Below are 26,824 nucleotides of genomic sequence, written 5' to 3'. Positions count from 1 at the left end.
CTCATGATAGTAAGTAAGTGTAACAAGTTTGAATGCAATAGCATTGATACTTACTGAGAAAAGTGGACCTAAAGGCAAAACTTAACCAAAATTTTCAATTTTCTAAGTATAAAAAGGGCACATAATTCTGTCAAAATGCACGCCAGAGTTATCTAACTTTGCCTGCCCAGTCCCCTCATGATAGTAAGTAAGTGTACCAAGTTTGAATGCAATAGCATTGATACTTTCTGAGAAAAGTGGACCTAAACGCAAAACCTAACCGGACGCCAACGCGAACGTCAACGCCGACGCCGACGCCAAGGTGATGACAATAGCTCATATTTTTTTTTCAAAAAATAGATGAGCTAAAAATACATTTGGTAGACGAAAGACTTTTACTTCGATTATATATAAACGAAACCTAAAATATCGAGCTGCTGGCTCTAACGTTTGTAAAGTTTCATCACTCTAGTAGCAGTAGCAGATAAATATTAAGCTTCAGGTGCGAAAAAAGTTAACACATGTTTTTATACTTCTAAAAAGGACCATAATTCCAGTTTAACATGTCAAAAAAGAACTAAAATATTGACACGAATACAGTTGACAAGCTTGTTAAAATATATCAGCAATACGTTGGAATTGGAACACAAAACTACCGCGGGTAAAGTTAATTACGCCTTTGTAAAGTTCCTGCATAATACAGTCTCATGAAATGCTTGTTTAGAATCTATATTATAGTGTTTTTTTTTCAAATGATGTTCTTTTCACGATTTTGCTCGATAATCGATTTTAGCACAGTATTCCACTTTGCTCGGTCACGATATTCAATCCTAGCTATATATTTAATTTTTATATTTTAAATAGCCCAAATATCAAATATAAAGTTGGAAATTCGACTCTGTTTCAATTCGCAAAAGATACCCAATAACCAGCTTGGTATTCGACCCTACCTTGATATTCTCTAAATTTAGAATACCTAGTACACACCTTGGTATTCGAACCTGTCTCTTAATTCGCAAAAGTTTAAATGTCCAATACCAAGCTGAGTATTAAACCTAAGATTAATATTTGCCAAAGTTCAAATACCCAATACAGAGCAAGGAATTAGAATTTGGTTTGGCATTCAAATCCAAATACTCAAAACCCATTACCTTGCCAACTTCAAAGACCTGGGGTAAAACACCAAACATTTACAATGACATTAAACAAATCTCCTTCCCTTATAATGTATGAATGTCAATGTGTATGTCATTTTTCCGGTTTATGGCGGGTATAATACAGATATGATCGGGCGGTATAAATATTTCAAATTCTAAGTGTCAAACATCCTAAGTAGGGACATTTGCGGTTCACCAGAGAGTTGGAATGGATAGTTTATCGGTTGATGGGATTATAAGCTCTATGGAAGATTCAGACTCAATATATGTCACGGAATACTCCATCCCCGTACAAACCCAGTTCAAATAAAGACAAATGGCGGCAGCGGATCGTCCGACGGCTTTCAAACAGTACCACGTAAACCAAAAAGGAAAAAGTGAGAAGTATTAACACAGAAAACTTCGTTCAAAAAAGACATACGACTTAAGAGGATAAACTGTTGTGTATTTTTGAAAAAAAAAAATCAAAAGTATCGAAGATAAAATATCACAGTGTTGAAGTGACTTAATGAGAGCAAACACAAATTTCAAACGTATTAACAGCAGAGTGTGTGCGTTACAACAGGTATGCAAGTGGCAATAGAAATGACCAGGCTAATGTGTTACCATTCCATTATTAGAGATGCAAGAGACATGACACTACACATATAAATATATGGCCTGCCAGAGACAATGGCGTACAATGATAGGACGTTGGTGATAAGGTTCCTTGAGAATGAGCTAGATATCGAAACAAAAGGCATGATGATATTTCGAGCACACAGACTGGGGAGAAGTAATAGTCATCTACATGATCAAAAACGGCCAATGATAGTCCGCATTCGCGATAACATTGATACAGAAACAGTTCTTTCTAGGGCATAAAAGCTGAAGAGAACTCCGTTTTGAATAGACAGGCAGTGTACAAAAGAAATAGCTAGAGCGCGAAAGGAATTGTACCTACTACATTAAGCTGTACAAGGGAGGCAGTTAAATCAAAGAGTTCAAATGAAATGCCCAGCTAGATTGTACATCAACGACCAGATTGGGTACAGCATACTCGCTACAGATAGGCTTAAACAGTGTTCGACCAGTCATACTTATGATAAAAACAGAGTGTACTCTTTCAAAACTTTGGTAGAACGTCATGAGCATGAGAATGACGGTGATGAAGCAGGAACGGATAAGGCGTTTACATTTACACATAATACAAGAGAACAGCATCGTACCACAGCAAATGCCCGCCTCGATGTAAACAATCAAGACACGGACCGCATTGAAAACACTCAAAGAGAAAGTAGGCAAAATGAGGCGGACCATAGTGAAAAAAACGACTGAAGAAAACGGCTACTTACCGGAAGGCGGTGATACGTCCAATTTAGGGACATCAAGTACGAGTGAAATTATCACAGACTGTTCGCAACAACAAACGCAAACAACGAACTACTCAGCTATAGTTAAACAGTTTACAATTGCTTGTTGTAACTCGAGCAGAAAGACAAAGCGTGTTGGACAAGTTGCGGTGCACACGGTCACAACACGCAGCCAAGAATTGGACTAGAAATAGAACAGATGTGGAGAGAACACTTTGGTCAGACTTAGTATATTAAATCTATCAAACCATCGTGTAGATATCTGCCTGATATAACTGTAGTATCGTATCATGTTATGAGTATTCAATGGTCTAAGGGAAGTAATTATGTTATACTATTATAAGGATTATTGTTAGAGTGGCATCCCATGATATGCACATGTTTAGAGGCCGATTATTAAATTGTGGAACCTTCAATGGTGTCTCGTCTGGTTTTTGTGGTTATTTTAATCTAAGTAATCGGCCTCGAGCCGGGTTTGACACTACAATAACGTTGCCTGATATATTTTTTATACCACTGTCAACAGGAAGTTCTAATATCAGTCATGTGTGAAGGATGGTCATATTACTCGAAATCAACTGTAAAGTAATCATTTTAAGTAAAATCGAATCAGATTCAACAAAACAAACAATTTGATACCAAGATGTGATATAGTATAAACACAAATCAACACAACAGAAAAACAAGAGCACCGCCTTGCGGGTGCAGACCGCTCATCTATTTTCTTTTTAAAGGTGAAGGGACTCTCATTTTCAATCACAAAGGAGGGAGGGGTGGAGTGAAGAGGGGTGTATAGTGTGGGCTTGTGGACATTTATTACATTATCTTCCAAAAAAGCGAAAAAAAAAATCGGGGGCGGGGGGGGGGGGTGGGGGGTGGGGGGGAAGGGCGATGGGGGGGGGGATTTTTTGGGTGCGATGGTTGGACGGTATTTCAAACATAACCGTTTAAAAAAAAAAATTGGGGGGGGGGGGTTGGGGTATAGTGTGAGGGTGTGGTGGTAATTTGTGAGATGATCTTAAAAAAAAATAAAAAAAATAAATAAAAAAAATAAAAAATTGGGGGGGGGGTGGGGTGGATGGGGTGGGGGTATAGTGTGAGGGTGTGGTGGTCATTTGTGAGATGATCTTAAAAAAAAATGGGGGGGAGGGGGGAGGTGGGGGGGGAGGGGGGGGGAGGGGGGGGAGGGCACGGGGGACGGTTTGGGTGGAGTCTATTGTGGTATGTCAGGTAAGGGTAGTTTCGTCAAAGTATCAATCAAATCTAATCATAAATAAAGAAGTTATGGCAATTTTAGCAAAATTTAATCATTTGACCTTGATAGTCAAGGTCATTCAAAGGTCAAGGTAAAATTCAACTTGCCAGGTACAGTAACCTCATGATAGCATGAAAGTATTTGAAGTTTGAAAGCAATAGCCTTGATACTTAAGAAGTAAAGTGGATTGAAACACAAAATTTAACCATATATTAAAAGTTACTATGTCAAAAAAGGGCCATAATTCCGTAACAATGACAACCAGAGTTATGCAACTTGTCCTTTTACTGTACCCTTATGATACTTTTTGAGTGTTCCAAGTATGAAAGCAATATCTATGATACTTTAGGGGTAAAGTGGACCAAAACATAAATCTTAACCAAATTTTCAATTTTCTAAGTATAAAGGGCCCATAATTCCGTCCAAATGCCAGTCAGAGTTACATAACTTTGCCTGCACGGTCCCCTTATGATAGTTAATAAGTGTTGCAAGTATGAAAGCAATAGCTTTGATACTGTAGGAATAAAGTGGACCTCAACACAAAACTTAATCAAATTTTCAATTTTCTAAGTATAAAAAGGGCACATAATTCTGTCAAAATGCCAGTCAGAGTTACATTTCTTTGCCTACACAGTCCCCTTATGATAGTTAGTAAGTGTTGCAAGTATGAAAGCAATAGCTTTGATGCTTAAGGAATAAAATGGACCTAAACACAAAACTTAACCAAAATTTTCAATTTTCTACGTATAAAAAGGGCACATAATTCTGTCAAAATGCATGCCAGAGTTATCTAACTTTGCCTGCCCAGTCCCCTCATGATAGTAAGTAAGTGTAACAAGTTTGAATGCAATAGCATTGATACTCACTGAGAAAAGTGGACCTAAACGCAAAACTTAACCAAAATTTTCAATTTTCTAAGTATTAAAAGGGCACATAATTCTGTCAAAATGCACGCCAGAGTTATCTTACTTTGCCTGCCCAGTCCCCTCATGATAGTAAGTAAGTGTACCAAGTTTGAATGCAATAGCATTGATACTTTCTGAGAAAAGTGGACCTAAACGCAAAACTTAACCGGACGCCAACGCCAACGCCGACGCCGACGCCAAGGTGATGACAATAGCTCATAATTTTTTTTCAAAAAATAGATGAGCTAATAACATTTTTTACAAATATATAGTGCGCCTGCTCATGACGTCATTATTAATACGTCAAACGACAAAAGTCATATTCTTTCCCGCTAAAACTGAAGCTGTTAAGCGATTTTTTTCCCATCATTTCTTTAAATTTGGGACGTAACGGTATTATACACAGAAAAACAGGTTACTGCCTGAAATTTATGTAATATATCAGGCTCGGCACGAATAAAATAGCGGCTCGTCAAGCCTCGCTGTAATATTATTCTAAGCCTTGCCTGATATATTACAAAACGTGCAGGCAGTAACCTGTTATTCTATGCGTACATGGACTAGTTGGGAAACGGAACGATCAATTACAGTCGATTGGAATGAGAGAACTGTTTGCAAAAACATGTCATTTTGTTATTTACTGAAACATGGTCGAATAAACTGCACAATTACTCTGTAGATGGGTTTTATTTGTATATATTAAACAGAAGTTTTAAATGAAATGGCCCCAAACGAGATAGTGGTGGGATAATTACCTTATCTCTGATCCATTAAAAAGCGATGCTAATTTTTTGGAAAAATAACGATTGTTTTATGTTGACTAAATTAAAAGGCCATTTGTTTAAAAGCAAGAGCGGTGTTTTACACTGTTTAACGTATAATATGCCATAAGTAAATAGTAGAAAAATGTTTTTTAATGAAAGCATAATTGATTTGATTTTAAAGTGATATTAGACGCATTTTGCACTGTTGAATTGAGCTGAAATGAATAAACAGGTCAAAAGAGTTAGTTAAAATGTGGTAACTGACCAATTATCTGCAACTCATCTTGCTACAAGTTTTTTTTATAAGAAATACATATTATATTCGATATTTTACATGACTCACCCAGTCCTCTAATCGAAATGATCCGTAAAACAAAATTGTGTCGTTATGTCGTATGAACGAATCTGCACTAAAACTAAATTTAGATTAACATCGTACATCGAATCATTTATGTGGTCAGTTGTCAAAACAAAAGTACGATTGATATTCAAATGCAATATTTTCTCTTTCCGGGGTATTGTATATTAAGTGAAAACACCAAAAATAAACAACGGTTGCAATAGACACCTATAAACTGTTAGATGCCCATAATATCACTTTAAACGATATGATTCGATTGCAATGTAATTTTGATAACAATTGTGCGTGTATTGCTTGTGGTGACATTAATTCAAGAATTAGTAGTAAACCTGATTATGTCGAAAATGATGATTTATAACGTTTCGATTTATTACCAGATGATTATGTTGATTATTTTATCTTGGATAAGTCAAGATAAAAATGTAGAAGAAAATGGTAAATGTTTAATTGATTTTTGTAAAATGTCTGGTTTAAAAGTGTCCAATTGTAGAGTAGGAATAGAAAGTCAAATAGGAAAGTTTTCTTGTGTAACGAGTCGAGGATCGAGTGTTATTGATCTGGTTATGTTTACGCCGTTGTGATTGCCACGTATTGATCAGTTTGAAGTACTTGACCGAATTTATTATCTGACCACTTTGTGGTACAATTTCACATGACCTGTGTTAAAAATATTGTTGTGAAATGGCTTTGTTTTACCTTACATCACCTGATATATGCAGTTGAGGCCAGTCCGTCACGTTAGTCGTATTTGTAGACGTACTCAGGCGTAGATAGACGTAAACCGTAGCATATATAGGATACTGTATCAGGTAAACTAATATCTATATTTATCTTCACCTGCTCACTCTCCTTTGTTATGTTTAATGCCCCTCTAGCGCTGACCAATCGTATGTATATAACTTAAATCGATGATGATATGCCTTTGATGTTGTATGCATAGATGACAAGCATTCTTGTTATTCATAAATATTTATTATTTAAATATATATTTGCAGGTAATTGCGTACCAAGTTGCTTTAGTAACAGTGTTTTATAGTTCTGTATGTTTTGAGCCAGTTCCATATTGTATGTTATGCTTGTAACCTGTAAGTTAGATTGATTTACCTGTGCGACCTTTATTTCAAGTATTTATAACATCCGTTGTCGCCATTGTTATTTATGTTTACATTGTTTACATTGTCGTCAGGTATGGATACGAATAGGAATCAATCGATGATGATATGCCTTTGATGTTGTATGCATAGATGACCATCATTATTGTTATTCATAAATATATATTATTTAAAGATATATTTGCAGTCTGCTGTCTTTTACCTGTCGTTAGACCAGCTTAGAAACCAATTGCAACCTCAGAAACCCATAACACCAAATACTTCTGGACTATAACAGTACACAACTGTTACATTTTAAGAATGCATGAACTATTCAATCTTTGATTAATATATGTAATGATATTGATCTTAGTTCGGCGTCATTAGATAATTGTTTATAAAATGTTTGTTTTGTTATTGATAATGTTTGTTAACCTTTTTTCAAGAAGACCATAAACCCTTAAGCTAGAGGTAAATATCGCGAACATACATATAATCGAGTGTCAAAGGGCAAAATCTAAATTCTATAATAACTTGAACATATATAGAAAGGATAAGTCGGATGAAAATAGAAGTTTTGATGGTTCAATCCCGGAGCAACTATAATGTTAAGTTAAAAAAATAATATAATTATGATGCAGAGCAGACAAAGATTGAGAACATACTCGATTTTTAGATGCAAAAAAATATTGGAAGTTATTAAAGGGATCGGTAAAGCCTTGCAAGTCAGATAACGTCGGACAGAATAGATGAAATTAAATTTTTATTTTAAAGGATACATTGTAGAAATAGTGAATAGTTTTACAAACCTAAGTATTATATTTAACTCTGGAGGTTCTTTTTCATAAACATATTACGCATTTGCAGGACATACTCTTAAAGCAATATACAAGGTGAAAACAGATTTAGTTAAATACCAGAATATATCAGCTAATTATAGACTTGAGCTTTTTTGTAAACTTATTGAGCCTATTCAAAGCTATGGCTGTTGAGTATGGGGGTTAAAATTATAGTGTTCAGATTGATATGATACATATACGATGCTGTAAACAACTGTCAGGTGTTAGGTTGCAAACACACAATGATTGTTTATGGGGCAGTGGGACGTGTGCCGTTAATACATAAACGTACCATCTGTGTTTATAGTAGTGGTTTAAAATATTACAAGCTTGTCAAGTATATACACATCATTTATGATATGCTATAAAATGATCTTGATATATACCCAGAAAAAAGTATTGTTTCAAATCCCTCAAGGAATTATTATACAGATTAGGATTTAGCGAAGTATGTTTTTTAAGGGGTAGGAGATATTAATATATTTTTATCCATAGCTTAACAACGAATATCTGATAAGTTTTTGCAAACCTGGTCAAGTGAAATGCAAAACACGACCAGAGGTAGAAGTTATAACCTTTACAGTAGCTTTAAGTTCTTTCATATTTACATGTAGTAAATGTTTCACAATTTGGAATTGTGTTAACACGTTTTAACGTGATAACAGACTTGAAGTGGAAGCAGGAAAGACGACACAAGATTGAAAAGACATCGTTTCAAAACAGAAAATGCAAACACTGTAACGTTCTTAAAAACACTTTTCATTTTTTACTAGAATGTCCAATGTTTTTTTATTTACGTAAGAAGGATATAAACAAATGTTACTGGAGGAACACAAACATGATCAAGTTTATTGAACTCTTACAGACTGACAATGAACAAAATGTACGAAATCTATCTATTTTTTTTAAAGCTTTTAAATTAAGAGCTGCCTTATATTATCAATTGTTTCTCTCCATGTACTTACATTTTATATTTATTTAATATTAAAATACAAAATACGATAATGTGTAAACAATTGTTTGTGTTAAGACTTTCATCTAGGTTATATTTAAAAGTGTGTACGTCATTTACCATCTGTGTATATATTTTGTCGTAATATGTTTCTTCTCACGGGCTTAAAGCCTAATGTATGTTGAAATAAACTCTTAAATTCTATGATGAGCTCGTTCAAATTGGGTCTGTAAATGCCGAATTAATCTCGTAATAAAATCTAACGTATACATAACCACAGGCAAAGTTGATCAATTAACCTTCGCAAGTCATTTTATTTGAAACACCAGTTAAGTCAATCCGATTCATCTGTTAATATACTTCATTACATCATGAGATTTGGTTATTGTACAAGAAATAGTTTTTCTAAGAATACTTATTATGTAATAAATCCGTTCATTTAACATATTAAAATGAACATTAAGAGTTACAAGTGCACACTTACTTTTCCGTCACACTTGTCCGTCACACATTCGTGTTAAAAATAATAAAGGGAAACAGAGAATGTGGCTTTGCCATATAAAGAAGGAAGACAGCAATGGATCAAGGCTAATAAATCGAATTGCTACTACTATTACTGCTACTGCTACTGCTGCTGCTGGCTAAGAATATTATATAAGTTGTTATTATATTACCATATGATAATTTCATATAATAATTAGAATTAAATATGCGTAAATAATGCTTCTCTTTTTGAATAATATCATTTAATCACAGAATTGCCATTTTTCCTTACTTAATTTTATGGGTTTTTTGTGTCCTGTTAACAGGACACTAGTCTAGGACTAAATGTTTTCTATTTATTGATTACGTTTGTTATTGAAAGTGTCATTGTTCCTTGCAGACGTTTTAACTTATATGAGGTGTTATCGATGCTTGAAGATGACAAAACATTGCAAAAAGATGATATTTATATCAATCCTCCTGTTGATGATGTCACTGATCAGGACAAAAGGGAAGGAGATAGAAATGTTGACATAAATAACCTGCCTGACCAAACTGAATGCACACGCTTCTTTGACAATTATAAGGCCAGATGGACGTAGTACGGTTGGAGACGAAGACGACCAGGCAAGGGTTGAATTATAATAATAATAATGCTGCTGCTGATGATGATCATGATGATGAAAATTAAATGTTATAATAAGACAGTAAGAATAAATAATTATTTTACCATGTCTCTTTATAGTTATAAATTACTGTTGCCATATAAAAGATAAATGTTCGAAGTGTTCATAATTACATAATAATAAAATAGAACAATCTGTCCTCTTTCGTAGAATGAGTCATCAGAAGACACATAAGGTTCCGACACAGATTCCAATGGGGTTCCAGAAAATATTCCGCTTGCTGAACAATCGAGAGAAAAACGTCCAACAATACGAGTTGCGCTAAGAGAACCGCAGCGCGCACAGAGGGCAAAACGCCCTGTTCCAACAAAACGGACATGGGAACAGAAAACATATCTACTCAACAACAGTCAAATCGATTTGTATGGCGTGATGAGGTTCCGGACACTGAAAGGCTTCCACAAACTCCCGATGGGAATTTTTCAGCTTTTCTTTGATGCAGACGTAATAGATCTGATTGTTGAGCATAGCAAGACATATGCCGGGTTAAGAGGAAATCATAATTTTACGGTATCTCCAGATGAAGAAATAATATGGATCTTCGAAACGAAACAATCACATATGCTATGACAAGAAACCGATTTGACCAAATGATGAAATACTTACATGTCTTCGACAACAATCATTAGGATCAAGAGGGCACATTCTGCAAAGTAAGACCCCTCCTTGCTTTACGCAAAGAGCGTTTCCTTATATATTTTCGCCGCGAAAAAACCTGTCCGATGTCGAATCAATGATTCCTTACTTTGGAAGACATGGCGCTTAACAATTTATTCGCGGAAAGCCTGTAGGATTTGGCTATAAAATGTGGGCTTTGACAACGCCTCTTACTATGTTCTACAGTTCGAACCCTATCAAAGGACAATTGGTTACCACTTGACGTTTAATAATTTGTTTACGGCTCTTCGGCTTGCGGAGTAGTTATCAAGACTTGGTATTGCTTACACAGGGACCATACGAGCTAATCGGATAGAAAATTGCCCTGTTCGTGCAGTAAATGAGATGCAATAAACACCTAGAAGGACATATGATTATGCATACGACGAAAGTAATGGATTGATAGTTATTCGGTGGAACGACAATAGCATTGTCAATGTTGTTTCCCATCATCACGGAGTTGCTCCAGTTCAGGCAGCCTCGAGATGGTCCAGGGCAGAAAGACAAAGGATTCAGATCAACTAACCTTTTGCAATTACCCACTATAACAGGACCATGGGAAGAATCAACCGCATGGACCAGAACGTAGGCATAAACCGGGTTTGAATCAGATCGAAGAAATGGTGGCGGCCAGTATTTGAGTACTCTCTGGATTTAGCGGTTCAGCAAACTTGGCACGTGAACAGAGCAACATCAGCTAAACCTGCTTGGAATCCGTTGAGCTATTGTCAAGGTGTTCCTTGCATGTGGACAGCAACGGGCAAATAGAGGTAGACCTAAAAGCCGCAGTACTGCACTTCAAAGACAGGTTCTCGACAACTTACAGTTGGATAGAACGGATCATTATGCTACCCAATCAAAGCAACGACGCTGTGCTCTCTGTTCGAAACACTGCAACAGATCTTGTACCAAGTGTTATGTCGGGCTCAATCGCAAATGCTTTATAGAGTTCCATACACTATAATAATGGCGTTTTTTAAAACATTCATGTCACGTGTGTAAGTAAAAACTCTTGACTGTGGCAAATGTGAAACGACTTTCAGATGTTGCTAGTGCCTAGTGTCTTGTTTAAAGGACAACAGTTACAAATAATGTGGGCATACGTTATTCAGTTGTTTGCATTCAATATAAAGGATAAATATATGTTTTGTGTTAATGCACACATAATTTGCTGCTTTGAGCTATTGACAACATTTGTGCCTACTGTCCTATTTTCAGGACAACAGTAAAAATGTATAGTCTGTACATACAATGTGTTTATTTTCTGTATGAAGTGTGAATTTCTTCATTTCTTTTTCTTTTTTCATCAATTGTGTCAAAAAATGAAAAAGCAATTTAGGCATATATGGGTTAATAAAACGAGTAAACGAAATCAATTCCGAAAACTGTAAATGGGATCTGACCTGTGCACCTCTTACAAATACCCCAGAACATGTGCTCGCCCCTATCGATATAAATAAATGTAAAAACATGTAAAATCGCCGAACTTTGACATGCCTGCGCTGACTATGTTTGATAAGCAAGGGAACATTCAAAAACAATAAATAGTTTATAAAGACAATTGCTCAACGTTAGAAACCCCATTTAGTCGGTGCCCTTTGTCCCTTTGGATTCTTCTCACTGGAACTTTAAATAAATTTTAACTTTAACTAAATTTACTATTAAGAATATAGATATGTACAAGCGGGTGGAAAGTTCAATATGCCGTTTATGTAACGGTCAACACACGCATTTAAGTGATAATCTTAAACCAACACACACACAATTGTATGTATTCAATAATTAATAAAATACATTTCGAAATTTCAATAAATTATGCTCGATCTGGCAAGCACTGCTGTCAGGTGTATTTAAATAACATTATTCTAGGTAAATGTATAAGCAATTATTTACCTTCGTTTTTTTCCAGAGTCTGTTCGCCATGTCGTGTTTACGCGACAATAAAGTCAAAATAAACATGTACTCCCAGTATGGCAATATATCTTTAGTATGCAGCTGTTTCTCCTCTGAGTATGTCGCAGGTAACCAGGCTTTTGGGCCTAAAAATAAATTTCAGAGAATACACTGGTATTGACATGATTTTAATGGAAGAATAAATTTATTACTATGCTAATGCATATCGTTTAAAATAAGTATCGTATGCAGTCGATTTAAAGTATGTGATAATAAACATTAATAAAATATATTTGTTTTCGACACCAGGCAATTGTTACAACATGTCACCCAGTTGTGTACAATAAACTGTTTTTGAGGTGGTTAATGACACTATGATGAAATAAGTTTTTTTATTACAACACACATAGCTGAAAGTTTGCACAAAACGCTTTGTTCCGCTGATTGATAAAAAGAGGTCACACATTTTGTGTCAATACATTACGCTCTAGTAAAATCTATGTTGCCACTGAAAAATCTAAACATAAATATTACATAGAGGTATAACTGAAACGTTACACAATCTTAAAAAATGTTTTACTAGTCGACTAACAGAACTAAATATAATATATGTTTACATAGTTTGTATAGTTATTCATAATATAGTGTAAATAAATACTAACGCAGTGGTATTATGCATTCCGAACAATCCATCAAATCAATTAGCTATTAGTTTACTCCTTCTTTCGCTGTAATAAGCAAACCTCAGTCATGTTGGATAAACAACAACAGAACACATTCTTAAAGAACAGGTAAACGGAATATATTTGTTAAATGCTTGTTGATAATGAACAAATACTCGTTTTATGGATTCATATTCATATGTTGGAACGATATCTGGTTGTACCCTATCAAGGTCAACATCTGGGCAAACAATATATCTGGATTCTATGTCAGAGCTCTTAACAAACCCTTATGTTCCACATGTTATAAAGAATATCGATCTTAGGAGAAAACCCGAACAAACCACATTTTAGACTAATAGATGTCACTAACAGCTCACCGTACATTAAATTGCAGACAACAATGTAACAGTTCTAAATTGGCCTTGCAATAGACCGTATTTTAACCTAATTGAACACGTTTGGGGTGTCATGATAGGCTGACTTAACCGGATATTCCGTCCACGATTAATGCTATAAAGTACGAGGCCATCAATTTTTTGGAAAATATGAACCATCATTGTATAGGGCATTTAAAAAGCAGCATTACATCACTATTGACGCTTGTTTCTTAGAGGATTCACACAACACTGTGTTTTTAATTGTTGTTTATCAAGATCATGCGTAAGAACGTGTGCATACAATAACATAAAACTTCATTTTGGTTTATATTCTTCGAAAGTTACTACTCGCAATAATTTTAGGAATACTGTAGTTTTCCTCCCGTTCATAAGAAGCAGCCTATTGAGTATTTAACTTAATTTCTCTACAATCAATACATATTATAGAGGGGCTTCATTTATCAAGGTTTATTTCAACTCCAATTTAAACAAACTGATTTTTTAAATAGTTGAACACACGTTAATGCGTTCTTTAAACCAATAAATAATTATAAAAAATGTGTCCTCAAACTAATTACATTTCTTAATCACACTTTGCGTCTAAAGGGTCATCTATATCTCTCGCTGAATTGAGCATTCTCGCGATTGTGACAATATTGGGTGACACATAATACAAAGGCAGATTCTGGTAAGGTGTAACCTCTAAAAAGGACCAGTTTGAATTGCTTTTACTCTTTTATTTTTTAGAAAGAATCAAAACGTGATCCTGTTACTATTACATGACGGAGCTAAGTTCAAGGCTAGTCATGTCGTAAAAAGGCCTAAACCACGAATGGATTGACCCATGCTTTAATCATTTTAATGTTTTATGAGATGCAGTATGTTTTGTCCTGTATTCTATAGACAACTGCTTACTTTTCGCATACAAGAGCACAAGTTTTTTTTTCAATTATCTCCTTAAATGTGTCTAGCTTTTTTTATTTTTTATCCATGTATATTGAACAATGCGCATCAATTTATTTTGCACTAGTGTTGTAGAGAAATTCCAAATAAACGGTGTTTTTTTATTACATGGTAAAATTGCATTCGTCTACTAAACTGATAGCAGTTTGTCAAAATGTTATTTTGGCCTGATGAGCATAGTACCAAATCCGACCAAAAAAAGATTAAATCGTATCTTGTTTAAAAGCTTCGTCTTTAGTCGGTGTTTCCAGATATCTCGGAAGTTTAAAGTGTGGTATTTAAAGGAGAAACTGACGTTTGTCAATATTGTCAAATGAAAGCCCATACTTAACACCCAAATAGATCATTTCCCGAAACCATCCGAATTTTCAAATGGTTTAAATTGGTTTTCATTTTTGAGTGTCTTTTGTCTAAACAATCTTTATTTCAGTAGCTTTTGTATGCAAAAATGCTATTTGAAATGCATGCCTATAAATACTCTTCATGTTTAAAATGTTTTGGCTTTAAACATAATAAAACATAATTTTGCTTTTAAACAGCACTTGAATTTTCTAATTATAACTAACTGCGTTTTAACTAAATAACGAAGTACAGTTTATGATCAACTTATATTGATTTTTCTTAGTATCACTAAATCCATGTTAATTTCATTAACACAATCGGTTTTTGATAAGCCAACCGACAAATCGAAAACATGAGGTAATCAAATTCCAAACCAATACTATTTGTCTGTTTCTTTTGTAAACATTACATCCACTTGCCGTCGTTGGTGTTGGTGGGAAGCGAAAAGGTCTAGGTAACCTACGCTCTATGGACCCATAATGAACGATATAGAGCGTATTTTCTAGTTTCGCTTCGTTCGCCCGAAACTTAATATATGAAAAGTATTCAGAGATTATTTTAAAAAGCCGAATAGTGGTTGGCATCAGTATCTCATCACACCGTGTTGATTGTTACCGATTTACTTAGATACTGTGATGTTTCTGAAAATTGTATATATTATCATTAGTTCGACAAAACTTCCATTAAAAATACAATTCCATAAACAATTTCGATTTGTTAAATTTAATGGCAGTGCGAATGGAAAATATATAACAAGCAAGATGATGTAATGATTATATCAGTTTACATATTTTACTTTTAGTATGTATGCTCACTTAAGGTTTCTATTTCATTTTATTAAACCTTGTGATTAACAAGACGTTTGGCGATGCTATTTGAATGAAGAACGCCTTCTTACCTCTTAAAGATACATTACATAATATCGATGTTTTTAGATAAATTATGTCTGTCCAATAAATGAATTATACTTCGCAAATATGAATTGTTAAATGGGTGTGAGCTATGTTAACAATGTATTAAAAACTAAACCATTTGTACAACTAGTATATACTTAATATCATTTTTTATTTAAGGTTACACTTTGCATTATTAGTTCAAACATATTTACAATTGCACTTAAATTATATGCAACCGGTTTTGTTTATGTGTTTTAATATAATTGAAATAATATAACAAATGTGTCTTGGTTGTGTAACAGTGTGTTTCATTTAGTATAAATAAACGTGACAATAAACACTTATATACGTTATGTTCAAGAATAAGTATTGTATACAATTGATATTATGGGCATGTTTCACTGTTGAGTTGAGCTAAACAGAATCTACAGGTCAAAAGAGTCAGTTAAAATGTGGTTACTGACCAGTTATCTGCAACTCATCTTGCTACCAGTTGTTTATAAAAATATATTTTATATTCGATATTTTACATGACTCACCCAGTCCTCTAAGCCGAAATGATCCGTAAAACAAAATTGTGTCTTTGTGTCGTATAAACGAATCTGCACTAAAAATAAATTTAGGTTCAAATCGTACATGCATGATCAGTTGTCAAACGAAAGTGCGGTTGATATTCAAATGCAATATTTTTCTAGTTCTTGGATATTGTTTTAGTATGTTGATGCTGCATTAACAAATATAAGTGTATATAAAGTGAAAACACAAAAAATAAACAACGGTTGCGATAGACACCTATAAACTGTTAGATGTCCATAATATCACTATAAACAAAACGTTTCTTGAATGTATATTATCATGCAAAATATTGTTCTGATCAGTACTATAGAATAAAAAAGTAGCATGACTCCTGATCATCAGTTGGTATAGTAATCGGTTAACTTAAAGTATATTAAAACAACGGTTGACGTGGCATCGAGAAATATAAGTGTGTGTGTGTGTGTTCGCCAGTAGTGGAATCGACGAGGTCCATTCTAGACATATAACACAAGGATTGCTGTGACTGGATTTTTATGTTTGCGCGCAGATGATGGCTGCTAAGGCCGATCTTGGTACAGCACGTTGTTGTACAAATGGGAAATGTGATGAGTCTCTTCGGCAGTTGTTCTATTCACCTCACACGTCTTGGCGCCTTTGTAGATGGAAGAGCGTCAGTGGGTGCAATCAATTGCGCATTGTTTCCAAGTGTCAGGCTTTCATTGAGGCTTTGATTGTGTATTCAAAGCGTTTTGTTTTTGGGACCGCTGTTCATGCTGCAGCCTTCCAGAGAAAAATATTTTGGCAGCGTCTCGTCAGGCTTCGTTCCCAGCCCAGGCAGACCTTCCTTACTCAATACCTCTGTGTATTGAGTCTGCCAACCTTCCTGAAGGAATGGAAAAACTTCCTGCGACTTGTGTGATAATGGTTCCGTTTCCTGTCATAGGGTTGACATACTTTTCATGTTTCACTGTTATGGTTCACTTAAGACTTTCTAGTCGAGGCCTTATTGAAGATTTCTGTGTGCTGATCGTAAGACAAAAAATACGCAGGTCCAAGAAAACACGTCAACACAGCATTGCATATCGGCTTCTGAGACAGCGTTAAGGGCACAATCAACAGTAAATAGCATATCTATGATAATGTCTGTCCTGACCTTGGTTTTTGCCTGGAGCCTCCAAAGGTTGAACAGTTTAACAATCTATGCGGTATCTCAGATTGACACCAACATCCTGGCTTCTAAAAGCGTCCGTGAGCATGGCGGAAAACATGATGCTGAACAGTGTCGGGGCCAGGACGCAGACTTTCTCGACCCCATTTGTAACAGGAAATGGGTAAGATGACACTCCGCTGCCCGGGACTCTTGTCTTCATCCCTTCGTGGAATTATTGTAGCAGTTCAATACATTTCATTGGGCATCCGTACTTGTCAATGATCTTCAACTGACCTTGTATGTTTACAGTATCAAAAACCTTTGTCAGGTCGACATAGGTGGAGAACAGATCAGTGTTCTGTGCATGCCACTTTTCTTAGAACTGCCTGGCAGCAAACTCCATGTCGATGGTTTCTCGTTTCTTTCGGAATCCAGAATGATTTTAAGGTAGGAGTTAATATTCAAGGTGAGCAATCAGGCGAATAAGCAAGATACTTGCAAGGATTTCCCCTGCAACAGGGAGAAGGGATATGCCTCTGTGGTTGTCGCAGACCTGTGTGTTTCCGTTGCGCTTGCACACACGCATTAGTTAAGCGTCTTTGAATGCCTGGGAAATCGTCTCTTGCTCCCACTTAAGAAAAAAAAATATGTTGGAGCCTGGCAGTAATGGCTTTCCCGCCCTCCTTGTAGACCACATCTGGGATGGCGTCAGTACCCGGCGGAGTGCAATTGGAAAGTAGGCGTATAGCGCTCTGGGCCTCAAGCATGGTGGGAGGGTCATCCGGTCCCTCGTGGATGGCCACTTGGTGAGACGATTTATGGCATCATGATTGATGCTGAGAGGGAAGTTCAGTATGTTTTCAAAATGCTTTACCCACCTTTCCGTGATTTTCTCTTTATCTGCAATGAGAGTGTTCCTTTTGAACTTAGGAGGGGGGTTGATCCTGAAGATGTGCGGCTGTACACATCTTTCAGGGCGTTGTAGACTTTCGTATAATCGCGCTTTTTGTAATAATCTTGGACATCGTCGGCTTTTTGGCTGAGCAAAGCAACCTGCATCTGACGATGTTTGTGTTGAACAGTTCTGTGTATGTTGTTGAACACGTGTAACTTTGCTTTGAACTTGGGGTAACTGATGTAAGCTTGGTGCAGTTGATGTTCCTCATTCAATTAATGCTTAATTCCCTTGAAGTTCTTTGAAGTTCTTCGAAGTTCTCCTCAAACCAGTCGATATGTTTCGTGGTTTGGAGCTCGATGTTTTTTGTGTTTTTTTAATGTTTTTTTCCCTTTCTATATATTTAATTAACCTCGTAAATCGGTATGCGGGGGTCGAGAACATCCCCATGTACATCAACATATATTTATATATATATATATATATATATATATATATATATATATATATATATATATATATATATATATATATATCTCTCTCTCTCTCTCTCTCTATATATATATATATATATATATATATGTATATATATATATATATATATATATATATATATATATATATATATATATATATATATATAATTTTGCATGGTAGAGAAGTGCTTATAACTGCATACTAAAACTACTGTCATAAAAGCAGTTCATGTATACCATTTAAAGTATTAAATATACGTCTAAATTATGCAGGTCCCCATGCAAACTTTACAGTATTGCTTAGTAGCCAAGTGCTCGCAGTTAAATAATAAGAGTAATAAAATAATTGCATAAAAGCAATATACTACTTGCTACATGTAGTGAAATTAACAATAAAAGGGATAAATTATGCAAGTCACACTTTTCTAACGATATATACTTAGCAATGTACCCCAATCTTTATTTGAGGTTATATCGATAGAATCTAGATTGCAGATGACATTCATTTCCTTTAAAGTATTATACCGGATAGCAAAATATGATTTTGCTGCGATAACGGTGGGTATTTTTTATGCATTTTACAGTATGTATACATTTGTTTGTGACAAGGAATGTAAGATTGAGAGGAACTCTTTTATTTTTAATGTTATAACATAAACGATGGCGCAGTTATAAAGTCGGTGAATACCTCAAATCCTTCGGACAGTTTTGCAATAAAAAAATTAACATGCCTTCATTCTTAAAAATGTTCTCGATTAATGCCGGTATACAGAAAGAGCATTATGCATATGCTAGATAATTGATTTTATTCACAAAATAGTTTCAACAAATAATTATGTGTATAACTTTATACTGTAACAATTGTAGTGATGAATTTGTGGTTATAGAAAATGGCATTCCGAAAATATGGATCCAGTCTTTTGATTCCATTGTTTCAAAGGTGCTCAGCAATTTTGACATACATGTAGGTAAAGTGTTGTTTGTTGTAATAACATTATACATGGGCTGAGTACCTTTTTGATATTTTATAATGGATATCACTTGTAGGGGAACGAACGGCATAACAAAGTCAAGATTGTTTACACCAGAAATTGTATTTAGAGCGTTTTTTTTTCCCAAACAAACCATATTTCTTTAAGTACCTAGTTACTACATTAGCAATACCTGTATAATGCAAGTGGTTTGGATAGAATTTTTTTATCAAATCATATATACAATGCTCACCATTTTCAAACCATGTTTCGAGGAAAACACTTAATTACTAATAGATTTATCTGGATTATAAAACACTGGGGTTTGTAATATGAACTTTGTGTTTCATCATTCCGCTTTGCGGAAATCGACAAGTGATTTTAAAGTGCCCTTCCAAAAAGCATTGTTTGTTTTATGTATCAGGTTTCCCAGATAGTAAACACCACAATTGTAAAGGTTTTTGGGTATCTATTATCATTTTTGCAATGTTTATCCATTGACTATTTCCCGTGATGAACCTTTGTGTCCAGGAACATTTCAGAGCCATTATAAAAGAAAAGATGTCGATTATATTAAGGCCCCTTCAGAATATTCTTTAATAAGTATCTTTTTGTTAAATTTGAAACTCTCATTCCACAAAAAGTAAAAAAAAGTCATTTAGTTCTATCGACATTCTATGTGTGGATTTGGAAGTGAAACAAACACGTGGGTAAGGACTGGTAAAACAACGGTTTTACTTACTAGTTTCCTACCAATTTGAGTCAGAAGCAAAGTTTCGTTTTAGTTGTGATATTTGTGAGGAAACAGTAATACTGAACACTTACCATGCTCTAAAATAGCCATTATATGCATTTTCGACGATTTAAAAACATGAAAATTATAAAGCGTTGCAACGCGAAACGAATGAATAATTTGGAGATTTCTGTTGTTGTCGTTATCTTTTTTGAAACTACGAGGATTGCTTATATAAAGTATAAAATACATTTTTCATTGTATCAGGAAGGATAACCGAGTGGTCTAAGTGGTAGACGTTTTACTCCAGGACTCCAGGAGTCAGTGGTTTGAGCCCTGCTGAAGGTTACTTTTTGTTCTTTTTAAAATTGTATTCTTGATTGTTTACTCGAGCTGTTTAGATCCAATGTTTACATTTATCAATATTAAGCATTCAATGACATACTTCAAAACATGCCAAAATCTGTAAAAAGGCCTCTTTAAACTATAAAAATCAGCATCAATAATGGTACTGTCAGTATTTCAATACAGTTTTTTTTTATAAAACAAAGCGGTTTTATTCTTAATATCAACCCTATTATCTAAAAAAGGTCACTCATAAAGTTGTTCAGCTAGTGCTAGTTTTTGCTGAACAGTTATAGTTTTCAAGGTTGCTGAAAAGTTTTGATGGGTTTTCTCCGAATTGTATCCATTCGGCTCGCGATCTTATTATGACAGTTTTTTAATTCATCAATAATCTTCGATTCGTTCTTCTCAATGTTTATCGTCTACAATAAGGATATAGAATCCTGAGAGGATCCGTTAGAACACGATCATCCATAGTTTTGTAATATAAAATATCAGGCATTTGTATTATTAATTGCTCTATAGTTATGATAATCATTATTCGGGTCTAGTACCAAATTATTGTCGCCGTAAATTAAGTAGGAGTCGTTTTCTATTTAATCAATAATATAAAAAATATTGGTAAAAATTTGTAAGTAGATGCCAGTGTGAGCCTTGTTTCACCAATATTCAAATCCTTAATGCGGCTGAATGTGAATATTCAGCTTGGTTATGATCAGACGGCGTCATTCCAGCATTCGGCACCGCCCCTGGACTTGGTCATTCGTGCACCCTGCCTGTCCCACTTTCTCACGACAACAAGTAAATAATTTGCACGTGCTTTGAGCGATGATGCATCAATGACGTTCGGTTACGGGGAGGGAGGCGGAAGATCGTGTTTTTTATCAGCAGTTCATGTTCAGTGCATGTCTGGAGCAAAAGAAGACAATTGCTGTTGCAGTGGCTCACTCCACTAGGACTTTCTCCTGGGCAATGTTTTCAATACCACCTCTTTTGTAAAGTCACCTAACAAAATGAGCTTCTCCGCCTTACTAACGACGGTGTGAAGCTTTTCGTAAAATTTTGTCTCTGGGTTAGTCATAATTTGAGCTTTGGCGCTGATAATGGTTATTCCGTTCAGACATCAATGAGAGTTTCATGGGCATAAGCCTTTCGTTCACAACCTTGAGAAGGCCAGTCAACTTTCAAACAAGCGGTGTTCTCACTGCAAAATCAACGCCTGGGTCACGCCGTTCCTCGATAGTTCTCCCTATAAAGACAAATGAAATCCATAGTCTTTTTCAAAAAGCTCGCCTCCTGGAAGCCTAGTCCCACTCAGGGCTGCAATGCTAATGTCGTCTCTGATGAGCTCGTTTCCTATCAGGGCTGTTGTTTTCTGTGGTATGTTTCTATTGTTCCTGGTCAGACGTAAGCGCACAATCTTTGCGCCTTATGTGAGAAGAATTATTCCCGTTGCATTTGTGTTCTTTGTGTTTTAAACAGCTAGTGCATTCCTAAAGAGGGCTGCTTAGACGTCTGGTGGGCTTCCGGACTCCATTGCTGCTCCGTGTCGGTGAAGAGCTACCAAATGCTCTTGATCGCATTTGTGCGGGCTTACGGCTACGGCTTCCAGTGTACCCACACCTGCCGCTTTGTCGTTTGCCCGTCGCCACATGACGTGTTAGTGATAGCTTGGGTGAGATGAATAAAGAGCGGCTTGCGCACTGTCTTAGATTTCATTAAGGAAGATTTGCGCACGTCGTCTACCTCACTCTTAGGGGGACCATATTGAAAAAGCGGCGGGTGCAGTGGATGGCCACAATGCCTTGTGCGTCGTGTTTTGCCCTTAGCGTTGCACAATGCTTGGCTAAGAATCGCAATTTTGCCTGTTGATCGAATGCTGGTTCCTCCGCCAAATCAAGTCATTCATTTCCTTGGTATACATTTCTAGTTCAACGAGGGTTTAATAATCCCCAACAGGTTTCGCCGGCCGGAAACATACTTTTTGTTCATATTTATTGTTAATTTTCAAAGTAAAGATATACAATAGAATTTCTAGTACTTATTATCAATAAATCGCATAAGGCCGTGGTGTACAATTCGTGGAATAGAAGTGATCCATGTAAATGGGACATATACATGAAATTAAATAGAGAATAACATGTTACTTCTCTATCATTCAGTAACGAATCAGGCGATACTTACGACAAAATGACGGAGAAGTTCCGTTTTATGTGTATCAGACCTTTAAGTCAACATTTTAAAAGGAATAATACAATCGAATCGACACGACGCTTGATTTTTATCTGGAATGAATATGTTGTTTTACACTTGAGCTGAAAATCATGACGTCATGCGCTAAATAAAAAAAAATGTTGATATTGATTTTTTCCTCAAAAAATATAACATACTGGTATCGACCTGTTTGTTCTACTGAATTTGATTTTAGTTCACCTAACGTATTACTTTATTGTTGATTCCGAAAAGTTTGGCCCACCTTTCAACATTGACTGATATAGACCCTGATGACGTGATATAAAAAAATAAAAACAAGAGGCAGTTTTATACCAGACAGATATCATCGTAGTGGAATAATACACATTATGTTAAATCATTTCAATATCATATTACCAAAGTATTTGCCTCGCACTGGGCGCGCCTTCACTCTGTCCATGACCCACAATACTGTGTGTATGTCCTGAAAATACAATTTGATCGAGGCCAATCATAGTGGTTTTACTCGGTACGTAGTGCAATCTAGAGCAGCTAGCAGCATTGGCGACTAACCACAAGTTATTGTTTTATTAACTTAAACTGGCTTTTCAACAGTTTTATAATATGTTTCCTATTTTTCTATTCTGTTTGATATTTCAATAATTAAGATAAACAACACAAGCATCATGATGAATACAAAGTATATATTTGTATTTATTCGTTAAACGAAAACAAGTTGCCTCTTACTGCTACCGATCTATATTGATTATTATCCTAGCAGGGTGAAACATACCGCAGCCGACCGACCGTTATCATTGCCATACAAATATTCCGACTACTAGCATCATATTAAATTAAAGAACTCTACAAGGGAAAACGGTTTATTGTATAGAATAATTGAAAATGATGTGAAACGGTTGTTCACATTGATAAATTCAAATAGAAAACAAGGGCTGATTGTAAAATATCCATGCCCCCCATATGGGCTGTCAGTTGTAGTGGCAGCCATTGAGTGAATACTTTTTTGTCACTATGACCTTGACCTTTGACATAGTGACCTAAAATCAATAGGTGTCATCTGCCAGTCATGATCAATACACCTATGAAGTTTTATGATCCTAGGCGTAAGCATTCTTGAGTTATCATCCGGAAACCATTTTACTGTTTTGTGTTACTGTGACCATGACCTTTGACCCAGTGACCTGGAAATCAATAGGGCTCATCTGCAAGTCATTATCAATGTACCTATGAAGTTTCATGATCCTAGGCCTAAGCATTCTTGAGTTATCGTCCGGAAACCATTTTACTGTTTCGAGTCACTGTCACCTAGACCTTTGACCTAGTGACCTGAAAATCAATAGGGTTCATCTGCCAGTCATGATCAATGCACCTGTGAAATTTCATGATCCTAGGCGTAAGAATTCTTGAGTTATCATCCGGAAACCATTTTACTGTTTTGAGTCACTGTGACCTTGACCTTTGACCTAGTGACCTGAAAATCAATAGGTGTCATCTGCCAGTCATAATCAATGTTCCTATGAAGTTTCATCATCCTAGGCGTAAGCATTTTGAGTTATCATCCGGAAACCATTTTAAAGTTTTGAGCCATTGTGACCTTGACCTTAGACCTAGTGACCTAAACATCAATAGGGGTCATCTACCAGTCATGATCAATGTACCTATGAAGTCTTATAATCATAGACGTAAGCATTTTTGAGTTATCATACGGAAACCATTTTACTGTTTTGAGTCACTGTGACCTTGACCTTTGACCTAGTGACCTGAAAATCAAAAGGTGTCATTTGCCAGTCATGATCAATGTACCTATGAAGTTTCATGATCCTACGTGTAAGCATTCTTGAGTTTTCATCCAGAAACCATTTTACTATTTCGAGTCACTTTGACCTTGACCTTTGACCTAGTGAACTGAAAATTAATGAGGTTATCTGCCAGTCATGATCAGTGTACCTATGTAGTTTCATGATCCTAGGCCTAAACATTCTTGAGTTATCATCCGGAAACCATTTTTCTATTTCGAATCACTGTGACCTTGACCTTTGACCTAGTGACCTGAAAATCAATAGGGGTAATCTGCCAGTCGTGGCCAATGTTCCTATGAAGTTTCATGATCCTAGGCCTAAGCATTATTGAGTTATCATCCGGAAACCATTTTACTGTTTCGAGTCACTGTGACCTTGACCTTTGACCTAGTGACCTGAAAATAAATAGGGTTCATCTGCCAGTCATGATCAATGTACCTGTGCAGTTTCATGACCCTTGTCGTAAGCATATTGAGTTATCATCCGGACAACATTTTACTGTTTTGAGTCACTGTGACCTTGACCTTTGACCTAGTGACCTGAAAATCGATAGGGGTCATCTGCCAGTCATGATCAATGTTCATATGAAGTTTCATAATCCTAGGAGTAAGCATTTTGAGTTATCATCCGGAAACCATTTTAATGTTTCGAGTCATTGTGACCTTGACCTTTGACCTAGTGACCTGAAAATCAATAGGGGACATCTGCCAGTTATGATCAATGTACCTATGAAGTTGCATAATCCTAGACGTAAGCAGTCTTGAGTTATCATCCGGAAACCATTTTACTGTTTTGAGTCACTGTGACCTTGACCTTTGTCATAGTGACCTGAACATCAATAGGTGTCATTTTCATGATTAATGTACCTATCAAGTCTCATGATCCTAGGCCTAAGCGTTCTTGAGTTATCATCTGGAAACCAACTGGTGGACGGACCGACAGACGGACCGATCGACGGACCGACCGACATGTGCAAAACAATATACTCCCTCTTCTTCGAAGGGCGGAATAATAGCAAATTGCTAAATGACAATAAATATTAATAATGATCTGATATAACTTATTCACTATAACATAAGGGTTATCATCTTTAGCATTTTGTTAAAACAAATGGGCAAGATTTTGGTAATGTTTGATGGTTTTGATTTGTTATATTGCCCTCATCTACACTCAAACTGCACAAAACGTCACGCAACGAAACACAAAGGTTACTGTTACAAAGACGACCCAAGCTTAAATTACTGTTTACAAATGTCAATGAAATATATCAATATCAGATGCACTAGTAGACTTATTGACCGCGGCATACTCTTCTGACAGTGAGTGTCTGATAAATGTAATGGTCCTCTAGTCAATAACCACGTACATGTAGATCATTTATACTGGTAATATTTTAATAGAATAAAGTCGTATGTATACGCGACGTCAATTAATGGCTTCCTGCTGCTTTTGTACAAACTTCGTTTCTAGCATCTAGGTACGGGTACCAACGACTGTTTTTTCACCTAATAGAAATTAGGCAAATACCGTTCAATTGTATAGGCTGATTTCTTTATACTCAACGTAAAATATTCAAGAAGATATAACGACTGAGACTTTGTTGGAAAATAGCATAGATGCACGAAGAAAGTAGACCTCTTCGTGATTCGCCAGCGCTGGTGAATTACCTATTTGTACATTTGAAAAAAAAAACAGACGGAAAATCGATCGTATGTATCCTATCATGTTAGTACTTAATACTTTTACTTTAACGGCGACTACATTTCATAATTAAGTAGAATATCCAAAATACACTAAATACTCATAGTAGTATCGTGTATCGCAAATACCACATTCGCTCTAGTTAAATTTCATGTATGTTTCTTTATCACAGTACGCATTTCAGCTTGATGTAATTCACATGTGTATAATGCTATGCTGTAGTAATATTAATATTGCATTTAGAGGCCGATGTGGAGCAAAAAACGTTTTTAGTGGTTGTGGTGCACTTAAGCGAGTAAAATAGCAATAGTAATTAAACATTAAGTGTATGTATGATGAAAACCTCCAAAAAATCTAATTTTTCTTCTTCTACGAATAATAATAAT

General features: G+C 35.7%; 1 protein-coding gene across 1 annotated transcript in view; it reads right to left on the bottom strand.

Moving 5' to 3' along the window:
* Nucleotides 1–26,824, bottom strand: part of LOC127836819 (transient receptor potential cation channel subfamily M member 8-like) — a 209,662-nt gene that overhangs the window by 46,949 nt on the left and 135,889 nt on the right. Inside the window, exons 19-20 of the mRNA XM_052363421.1 lie at nucleotides 23,335–23,401; nucleotides 12,375–12,520 (exon numbers count right to left, since the gene is read on the bottom strand). Coding sequence (XP_052219381.1) covers nucleotides 12,375–12,520; nucleotides 23,335–23,401 — 213 coding nt within the window. The remainder of the gene's footprint in view (nucleotides 1–12,374; nucleotides 12,521–23,334; nucleotides 23,402–26,824) is intronic.

The sequence above is a fragment of the Dreissena polymorpha genome, chromosome 7 (assembly GCF_020536995.1).
Source record: "Dreissena polymorpha isolate Duluth1 chromosome 7, UMN_Dpol_1.0, whole genome shotgun sequence".
NCBI classification, from domain to species: domain Eukaryota; kingdom Metazoa; phylum Mollusca; class Bivalvia; order Myida; family Dreissenidae; genus Dreissena; species Dreissena polymorpha.
Note: the sequence above shows the minus strand (reverse complement) of the source record. Positions and strands in the feature narration are given on the sequence as shown.